Source organism: Pygocentrus nattereri, chromosome 10 (genome assembly GCF_015220715.1).
Source record: "Pygocentrus nattereri isolate fPygNat1 chromosome 10, fPygNat1.pri, whole genome shotgun sequence".
NCBI lineage: Eukaryota > Metazoa > Chordata > Actinopteri > Characiformes > Serrasalmidae > Pygocentrus > Pygocentrus nattereri.
This window is the reverse complement of record NC_051220.1, coordinates 33976716-33987326: the sequence shown is the minus strand read 5'-3', so window position 1 is coordinate 33987326 and position 10611 is coordinate 33976716. Positions and strand designations below refer to the sequence as shown.

The 10611-nt window shown below is 39.3% G+C and overlaps 1 protein-coding gene across 1 annotated transcript; it reads left to right on the top strand.

The window, feature by feature from the left end:
* The first annotated feature begins 455 nt into the window (after positions 1-455).
* slc39a9 (solute carrier family 39 member 9) lies at positions 456-8242 on the top strand. Its single transcript, XM_017690777.2, has 7 exons — positions 456-1428; positions 2012-2120; positions 3135-3329; positions 3434-3502; positions 3704-3789; positions 4278-4412; positions 5742-8242. The coding sequence occupies exons 1-7, from the start codon at positions 1333-1335 to the stop codon at positions 5973-5975; spliced, it is 924 nt and encodes a 307-aa protein (XP_017546266.1). The 5' UTR covers positions 456-1332; the 3' UTR covers positions 5976-8242.
* The last annotated feature ends 2369 nt before the right edge of the window (positions 8243-10611 follow it).

Genomic DNA, 10611 nt, shown 5'->3' with positions numbered 1-10611 from the left:
TTTGTATATTTTGTGTCATCACTTTCTGTGCGGAAGCTTTCAGACGCATTAAACACTTTGGAAGACTGGTGGCCTATCACCATCACTGTGAATAATTCTAATTTGAGGTTACATCAGTCTATTCTGATTGACTTTGTTTACTATGCAAACTTTGAAAAAATGGTGGAATTCCCCTTTAAGTTAGACCAGCTCTCTCCACATTCCCAGAACGTTTCAAGACGACGTCGCTAGAATGATAAACTGTATGCAAATGAGGTTGAGACGGTGAAGCTCTCATTTGATTCAATTTAACGAACGAGCCGACTCTTTCAAAGTGTTTGTTTCACAGCACTGGTTAATTCAATGATTCAGTGAGTCATTTTCGTGTTGGGGGAGGTGGGTAGAAAAAAGATCCCGGCACCCGTAAACAAAGACTTCATAACATGTCGGATTAAGCGGGATATCAGCGCCGCACGAAAACACTGTCTGTTAAACCGCAACCGAATATCGCTACAAAAAGTGTCTGCGGTGAATGTTAACAGAAATCATTCGGACATATTTGAGGGACTTTTGTTTTGAATATAATCCGACCCGGACATCTTCACTTCAGACTGCCAACATCACAGCACACCTACACACAGCTGGCGTTAGCAGCAGAGAGCAGATAGCCCGTTACTGCGGACTGGAAACTTCAATCCGCTCACCGGGGCGCCAGCATGTAAAAGTTACCTCGGACTGCATAATGTCGTTATAATCGTAGTCGATCAGAGTAGAGAGCTGACTGATGAAACGCTTCTCTAGCCAGCCAGCTGATATAATCCTTGTTAGGAGGTGTTAAATCAGAACGGAGGTTTTTGCCACTGTGGCAGAACCTGGAGTCGAGCCTCAGAGAGACGCGGTTGTGCAGCCGGGTTGTGCCAAGTGAGAGCCAAGACCTGGCTTTAGTGGAGCACACCGAGGGATATTAATGTCTTCCTTTTCTTTTCCTGAAGCTCTTTCGTCTCTGAACTATAGACAGCACCAAGTTGACGTTACGATAAGCTTGATAACAGGCAAATGTTTCTTCTTGCATTGCTAGCCAGGCTAACCGGGGTATATCGAATAACCGCCGCCGATTTTCAATCAGTGGTCAGTTTGTTTACGTTGGGGCTTTGCTGTAATTACTAGCACATGCTACCGGTCATCATCCTAATTTACACATCTTGTCCGCTGTATGCTCTTATTTTACTATCGAGCCTTGTGCCGTTATAAATAAGATACCGAAGTTAGCTAGAGCTAGCTAGCCTTGTATTGATATTAGCATTGTAGCTAGCTAACCTAGCTCACTAGCAAGCAAGCAAGCCAGCGTTTGAAATGGACGACTTCAGCTCGATATGTCTCTTTTCTCTGGCTATGTTAGTGGGCTGTTATGTTGCTGGAACCATTCCACTGGCTGTCAACTTCTCAGAGGTGAGATCTTCTTCACATTTTTGGGTTTGTTTAGACGTCTTGTTGCCTGTCTGTATAGCTGACGTTATTTCCCTGGTGTTGCCAATTGCTACCACAGAAGTTTGCATGAAGCTGTCAGCTTCTTGTTCGAATTTTACCGTTCCACCTTAAATGGTGCGGTGCCAGAATGTTACTGCTGCATCATTTAAGGTGGACCCTGAAACTTCGAACAAGAAGCTGACTTTATCTTCGTGAAGTTTACTGTCTTTTATATCTGTTAACGCAGCTTCTTTGAGGCGTAACCTGATGTACTACCCAAGTTGTGGGCTTTTTGAATTTATGCATTACATATAATTGTACGAAAACGTTTACATAACTTTAGGGACGACGTATACTGTTAGAATGACGGGTCACTGTAAGCTTTAAAATATTGATCCATGTTCTCGTGATCCTGCCAGCTCATGTTATATAAGATTTCATGGGCTTGAACCAAAGTCCCGTTTCTGTATTTGTTTGTAGTGATATTGTTTTAATGCTTCAGTGGGTTTCTAAGATGCTTTTGCATGCGTGTTTAAAACAGCTCTTCTTCTGCTCTGCTCTCCAGGAAAAATTGAAACTTGTGACTGTGTTAGGAGCAGGTCTTTTATGTGGTACTGCTTTGGCTGTAATTATTCCTGAGGGAGTCCATGCACTGTATGAGGAGGTTTTGGAAGGTGAGTGTCTCTCTCTCTCATTAGAAAAAGTTCTTTCATTTCATTAAACATAATGCTTCATACTGAAATTGTACCTTCAGAGCAGGATTGAAAGATCAATCGTTTTATATTTTAAATTATTGGCCACACAATTAAAAGCTTATCTACATTATAAGTAGGGAAATTTAATTTTAAATGTGTGAACTGCCTCTAGATGAGTTGGACCAGTCAGATCCAACCATGTGTTGTGACATCACAACCACAACTTACTGGAAGTCACGCACACTATGTTCAGGAGTCAAGCCTTAAGCCAGAAAAGGTGGATGTTCTGGTGGTCTTGACCAAAGAAACAGACCTGAGCCTTAATTTACAAAGAGTAATCACAATTTAAATTGCAGTCATAATATTACTCAGAAATATCATAATGAGACATTCCCCCCCAAATCCTTCAGCTGTACTGATCCAGAACCCAGATTCAATTTGTTTTTTTTTCCCAAATTGTCTTGCTTCTAAAGAGTTTAATTACATATCACTCAGATTAGTTTATCACAGAAAGCATAACATTAGCACTACATCTACTTGGATTGGTGTTATGGAGAGAAAAAATATTTAATTCTTTATGGTTATAAGTGCAGTAAAATGAAGAAAATGCATTTTTACAAAATTCTCTTCTAAAAAAACGCAAATGATGTAAAATATCAATTTATTCTAAAATAAGTGAACTTACAGTTTGAGAGTAAAGTATCCTATAATCATTTACAGTGCAGTAGCCCAGCATCGCCTGAACAATCTACTCTTTCGGAGCACAAGCATATACATCATCAAATATCAGTTAGAAATATTGGTCAAACCTAAACATCTGTCTGATGCCGATCATTTTTAAGCAATTATCTGCCATTAACTTGTTCATTTTTTTTTCTTCAGCGAAACCGTATTACATTTTTACACCCTTCGGAAAACACCATGTATTAATATCATCCGCCAAGTGTTTAGGTTACCATAAAATGTTGTCAACTTATTTTTTTGTATTTGCAGCTGGACATGCTCATGGTCATGCTGAGGTGTCTGTGCCTGAGCAGAAAGTCGCTGAAGGAGTGGTAGGACCCAGTGGTGAACATGCCCACAGTCATGAGCAGCTCCATGCCTACATAGGCATCTCTCTGGTGCTGGGTTTTGTCTTCATGTTGCTGGTGGACCAGATTGGCAGTTCCCACATGCACAACAGTGATGGTCAGTGTGCTAATCTAGGCTCTATTACGGTGGAATATTAAGATCTTTTAAAAATTGATAAGATCAGTTTCCGTTTGTTGATCTATTTTTCTCTTTCTGTGTAGATCCAGAAGCAGCGAGGGCCGCTAGCTCTAAAGTTACCACTACTCTTGGTTTGGTCGTCCATGCTGCAGGTAATTGAATAGAATCATGGGAGGAGGACGGTACCAGACATAGTCGCAGAACAAGACACTTGCAATATTCCATGCATTTCATGTGATTTTATTTTTGTGGAAATATGTAATGGTGATTGGACAGGTTTACGTTCCTCTTTTGCTTTAAACTGTATATGTTTTTTGACCAAAAATCCTGAGCAACCTTTCTTTTTCCTCCAGCTGATGGTGTGGCACTTGGAGCAGCAGCTTCTACCTCTCAAACTAGTGTCCAGCTTATTGTATTTGTGGCCATCATGCTTCATAAGGTACAGACAACTTGCCCCACAGATCTGTTGTAGACTAATACTTTAATAGATAGTCTTGTAGTTATGCAAAAATCATCTTTGTGAGAGATATGTTGGAGAAATCAGATGTGATGTCTGTTAGATGTTTCCTTGCTATGGATTTAAGTTTGCCTAATTAGATTTTTTTTATTAAGGATCATTTTTATAATTTAATGGTTTTAAAAATGGTTTTAGTCCTTAACTCTGTTCAGAGGTGGATGTTTTCAGTATTATTCTGGTGCCTGCCCAAAGCACAGCTTGTTTATATAATATATACTGTATAAATCACAGTCAGATTGGCTTAATAAAAGCTTGCCTTCAATTTTAGATGAGCTGTTTTTGATCCCCCCCCCCAACCACCCCTCAGTCTTTTAGTCCAGTTCAACATACCAAAAACATATTTTCCCTATTTCACATTTGCTGGCATATTCAGTTTCTTCTTCGTTGTATGATGTTTCTCCACTCTACAGGCTCCTGCTGCTTTTGGCCTGGTCTCGTTCCTCATGCATGCTGGTTTAGAGAGGAACCGAATCCGCAAACACCTGTTGGTTTTCGCCTTGGCCGCCCCAGCTCTGGCTATGCTCACCTTTCTAGGCCTCAGCCAGGTATGACACCTGCTCAAGCTTAAATGAAAGAGTAATGAGAAAGCAATGCTATAACTGAAGATGCCCTTATGTGCAGTGTCTGGTTATTTTATACACCCTGTTAGCTTACTGATTCTATCAAATGTAATGTACCATAACCACTGTATTAATTTTTAAAGTATTATTTTAATGATCTTATTTAATAATTAATTTAAAGTATTAATTAACCTGTTGACCATGATTTTATCATTGTTTCATGTTTTAATGCATATTTTACAACAGTTCTAATAACATAATCTGATTGGTGAAGGTGTTCCTCACCCATGTCACTTTGCTGAGCACCAGTTGCTAAGTAATGAATCACTTTGTGCTGCAATTAACTGTTGCCAAGTTTCTACTTTAGCACATGCAAAAATAGAAACGAAACACATTAGATAGCATCGTCTTATAGATGCTTATAGTTCTGCCGCCTATGTGCTCAGATTCTAAAGAAAAGTGTTACAGCAGGCCTATGTCCAATTAAGACCATGATGTTGCTCTTGTGCAGGATTTTGGAGCCATATCTTATGTTGGAATAGTTTTATGGGTTTATCCATACAGCAAAAGGCAACTTTATTGGCGGAAGGTATTGCCAGTGATAAAACATTTGATATGTTCAGGGCTTCTCTGCTTTAGAACAGAATTGTTGTATAAAAGTAATGGAACACTTAAGGTTGTTTGATAACATACCTCTGGTAGTTTTTGCATTTCGTTTGTTGCCGTAAGTCAGGCAGATGAATATTTTAGATAATGTTGGGATGTGGTATATATTAAACTGTCTGGTTCCTGGGATTCTCTGTTTGGGGATAATAACAAAGTTTTGTAAATACAAGAAGCAGAAGCAGTTTTGTTTGACCGAAGCACTTCCTAAAAGTCCCCACTGTTATGTTTACAAAGATCACTTGGGCTTTCTTCAAAATGCAGTGATGTTGTGACTAGCTTATGTGAAAATACAGTACAAGCTATTGGTATTTACTATTAACAAAATTGAACTTAACATTTTTTGACAACCTTATTGCCACTTGTATCTAATGTCTATCAGTAAATTAAAGATCATTCTGTGCCTAGGAGATGCAACCTTAACAGTTTTTCAGGTTCTAAGAGATAAATGGGTCTAAGTGCACTAAATAAAAGTTGACTGAAGTAGCCAATGGTTTCTCTGCAAACAGCTATGTGGTACTAATATTGAGCAGTCTACAGGCTGGAGACCCTGGTGTAAACAGCCTGTAGACCAGCTATAATTAATGATTGAGCATTTTTTGTTTTATTGCAGCAGTGATCTAACATTTCCTGTGTCTTTTTTCCCTTCAGAGCAGTAAGGAGGCACTGTCTGATGTCAACGCCACCGGAGTGGCCATGCTGTTCTCTGCTGGCACGTTCCTGTATGTAGCCACTGTGCACGTCCTCCCTGAGGTGGGGGGCACAGGAGGCCACAGCCATTCGCCCGGAGGCAGCGGCGGGAAAGGACTGAGCAAAGTGGAAGTGCTGGCACTGGTTGTGGGCTGCCTCATCCCACTGGTGCTGTCCATTGGCCACCAGCACTAGACTGGCTAGTACTGGAAAACTGTTGACAGTAAACATGAGACTTTTAGCAATGGTGGCCAAACACCTCATGTCACAGATTTGAATTATGTTTGTCTGTTTAACCAAATTGGAGGTTAGAAGGGATTTGAATAGATTCAACTCGTCGTGCCTCTCAGTGACCGAGTCTGTGGCATGGTAGTGGACTTATGGAAGAGGGTTGGACAACAGTGTGATTACATGACCATAACCTCTCTCTTCCTCAGAGTACTGTATGCCAACAGATGGCATTAACCATACACAAGTGAATGCCATTGTGGGTTCATGTTGGGCTTTTTGTTGTTGTGTTTTTTTTTTTTTTTTTCCTTCTTAAACCTCTTCTAGATATCTTTCAACTGTACTGTGGTTTATGTTTTAAGCCAGGCAGTGGTTAGCTCTCAGTATGTATTCTGGAAATGAGTTTTCACCAGTTGCTCTTTAATAGGAAATGTGTCAAATTAACTAAAACCATCACTGTTCAAATTTTTGAAATGAGGGAGTGATATAAAGATCTGTGCAGACATTTTGACTCACATAATGAAAACTTTTAATCATGGCGATGCAGTTTTCATAGCTTAATAGTTTCTTTTCTAAATTTCTGAGCACGTAACAGTATGCATATGATGAATAGCAGTATGTCTGTTATTCCAGCATGCTTTATAGTACTAGTTGTCAGAGTCTAAAATAAGACTTCACATCTGGACTGTAACCTATAGACATAACTGCAACAATATTGCCTTGTCAACATGCCGCTTGTGGTTGGTACTTTTTTTTCTGTGACATTACTTTTTTTTCCTGATCTTGATTTGTCAAGAAGATCACAAGTTTTGATTGGAGGCCAACTCGAATGAAAAGATTGAGAAGAATATTAGCTTTGGTCCCAAAAAGGCATCTGTTCATGAACCTGATTGTTTTATGATCTGATTTCATGTGTGCCCACTTAACTTACTCAACTTTCTTACTACCAAACAAGATTTTTTTTTTTCTTTAATTGTTTAATTTTTAAATATGTATATGTATTAGTGAGACAAAAATGGTGTCTATTTTTTTGGTGGTGATAACTGAAATGATGTAATTGTCTTTTATACTCATGTGGGACCACAGGTCATGTTTTCATGTTAAGTAGCTGATGACTGTAGGATGGAGAGAATGTTTCTAGCATATATCTAGGATATTTTCCATTCCTTAGAAAATGCCAGGGACATGAAGAGAACCTGGAGCAGCTTTGATGTGGCCAGGATGCGTGGTTGTTTCCCACATTGTCTGGAAACTATTTTAAGAACAATTTAAATTATGAAGCTAGTTGACTTGAAAGAAGTACTCAAGCTTCTTCTCCTTTGCGCTTGTTACCTGTCACTCTCATACCGGTTTAGCTGCTCATCTCTTTCTGAATCATCTCTGCGCTCCTTTCCTGTGGGCGTGGGGTGCAGTGTTTTCAGTGTAACTATTGTGGTGCCTGCCCAAAGCAGAGCTTGTGTGTGTATATAGTGTATTCTGTACAAATCACAATCAACTGGGCTTAATGGAAACTTCGCTTTACTTTTGGGCATCTTGTATTGAGTTTTTACTCAGTCTTTTAGTACAGTTTAGAATGCCAATGTGGGAAAAAAAGGTAAGGGTGTGGGGTTGGTTCAAACAATGGGTAGGGTATGTAATAAATATTTTACAAGAATCACAGTAATGCTACATTTTTATGTGGTTGTGAATTCTTTTGTGTCAAGTGTAGTTGTAATGAGAACTTAAGAGCCTGTTTCAGTTCAAATATATGTGGCTTAATCTTTAACCGAGTGACTAAGTTGATAAGACGGAGACACGTAGACTCTATCGATTGTGTAACACCAATGACTCTTGAGTCCAACTCTCAAGGAATTGTTTGTTACCATTACTGAAACTAGGTTTCAGAGTTATTGAAAGACAGATTCTCAGAAATGAATGAAGGTGTTACTAATAACTTTCCTGAAACAGTCAGTGTAGTGTACACACTGCATTTCCTTGGGCCTTTGGCTGTGTGCTCTTGAGCGCCCTCTTTTGTGGTTTGCTGGCACTGTCTCAGTCTATGTATATGGAGGTTTAAAGGACCAATATCATGCATTTCTCTTGTAAATTGTTTTTTTGCAAAAAGGTCCGCTTAAGGTTTATGTGGCTTTCTGTAGCAAAAAAGTCACTTTGTCATTATACATGACCAACTCTTCCTTAAACAGGCATGTTACTCTGTTTTTAAGACTGATATATGTAAACTATACCTGTTCTGATTGGCAGCCCTCTTATGTGCCTTACTGGGGGGGAGCAATCCAGGCTTAACACTTTTTAACTCCTTATAACTTCAACATGAAGGGGTGGAGCTACCCATCTACAGGCTGAAAAGGTGGAAAAAAATTATATGATTTTCATGACATCACAAACACGCTAAATTTAAAAACAGGCCGGTTGTGTAGTTTTCATATATGGACCATATAGATTAGAAAGTGTTATGTTTTAAAACTTCAACAATGTTTACATATTCTTATCAAAAAAGTGAGGACATTTTTTTTCCTCTATCATTGATATGCAGGGGTGGGCAGATGCTTTATACTGACCAGCGGCTGTACTAATTTTAAAGATTTTATAAAAAGGTATAAGAGGTAAAAAGGTTATAAGCGAGGTAAAAGGGAGTGGTAGTCAGATATTTTTTTTTCTTTGTTTCAGTTTCATTCTTTTTGGTCTCTTAATGGGATCTTATCACAGTCTGACAGGCGGAGATGGGTGAGAGGAAATATGGCAAATACCACGTGCAGGACTACTGCAGGAGATGATGGTGTTATTGAGATGGAGCTTTAGACAGACACAGTGAATGTGGGGAATAATGGTGATCAGTCTGTGAGGAAGATTCCGGCGTTTCTCTTTCTTGAGTGTTTTGGCAATTTTTTCACTATTTTGATTTTGGGTTTAAACTCACTGGCCACTATTTTAGAAACCTGTACTATACATGTCCACCTTTTTGTGTGCAGTTAAAGATTTTAGCTCATCTTTTGATACACAGTTTAGTCAGCAGCCAGTTTCTGGCCACAGAGCTGCTCTTGGCTGGATATGTTTGGGTACTGGACCATTCTCAACCCAGGAGTGACACTGATGTGTGTAAAACACCTCATACCAGCAACACACACACTACTATGACGTCAGAGATTACATCACTGCAGTATTGAGAATGATTTTCCACCCAAAAAATATCTGGTCAACAGCAGTCCTGTGATCAGAGACTGATAAGTGAGGATTGGCCACTTTATTATCTACATCTACATTGTCACTACACACATTGTGCATTTTATCAACTTACTCTATAGATGCACTTTGTATTTCTCCATTTACTCACTGTAGTCCATCTGTTTCTCTGCATAATTTGTTAGCCTTTCTGTACCCCAATCATCAATAATCAGGACTACCACCAAGCAGGTATTATTTGAGAGGTAAGTTTTTCTCAGCACTGCAGTGACACTGACATGGTGGTATGCTCATTGAGTGACACACAGCTGTGATGCTGGACTGAGAATGGCCCACCAACTATAAGTATTCTTTGAGCAGCATCATGTGGCCAGAGACTGACCAATGACGAATTACTAGAGGATGACTGACACAAACTGTGCAGCAGTAGATGAACTATTGTCTCTAACATTTGCAAGGTGGACCAACAAGGTGTGAGTGAGTGGACAGTAGTGGTGCACAGTGTTTAAAAACCAGTACAAGACTTATTATCATGTCAATACCATGTCAGAGTCACTGCAGAGCTGAAAATGATCCACCTCCCAAATTATACCATCTCAGTGGTGGTCCTGTGGGGGTCTTGACCATTCCTGAATGGGTTTACAAATTAGGCAGAGAAACTACAGTCTGTAATTGAAAGGGTTTGTTTAAAAATGCATTACAGACCACTTTCAGGCATTTTATGTTGGAAATGGGCATAATACATGCAAGAAATATCAAGGTTATAATTTGATTAGTATCACGTTAACTTGAAAAAAATGTATTTTTTTTTTCATTATACAGAAACTTTTACAAATATGTCCAAAATGATTACAAATAACACTAATTTGGAATTGAAACTCTTCAGTTGTGCACTTGTATGGTAAGCGAAGCTGATAAAATGGACAATGGTATAGATACATAATGGTTATATCTGAAAGTGGCCGGTGAGTGTATATATAGAACCTATAAGGTAGGTAGATGTCGTACAGTGGCCAGGTTGTTATTTATTTATTTTTTTTCTCTCAGCACAAATCCACTAGATGTGCATCCCAGAGGTCTTAATCCCTGATGAATGAATGCCCCAAATACTCTCAGATGTGTGCCATATATTAAGTGTGAATGTTCTATTGGCATTTGTGATGTTAAAAGCTGTAAACAAGGATGAATGGCACGCCTTTCTGTCTTTAATGTACATCCGTGGAAAAACATGCGTGTGAACCTGACACGCAGAAGGGCAGTAAAGCAGATTAATGTCCTGTGAAAGTGGACGGATTGCTCTTTTATGTAAGCGTGGGTGTTGCTGTAGGCTGGGATCTCCACCTCCCACTGCTTAAAGTGTTGCAAGTGGTGTAATCCGAGAAACAGCTTTTCATATGAAACGTCTATTGACCATTCCTCGGAT

What these genes read in the sequence shown, in the direction of transcription:
- slc39a9 (XM_017690777.2), top strand. Translation starts at nt 1,333, where the DNA reads ATGGACGACTTCAGCTCGATATGTCTCTTTTCTCTGGCTATGTTAGTG. An exon ending in TTTGGTCGTCCATGCTGCAG is followed by an intron (nt 3,503 to 3,703) that starts GTAATTGAATAG and finishes TTTTTCCTCCAG; the next exon opens with CTGATGGTGTGGCACTTGGA. An exon ending in TGGCCATCATGCTTCATAAG is followed by an intron (nt 3,790 to 4,277) that starts GTACAGACAACT and finishes TCCACTCTACAG; the next exon opens with GCTCCTGCTGCTTTTGGCCT.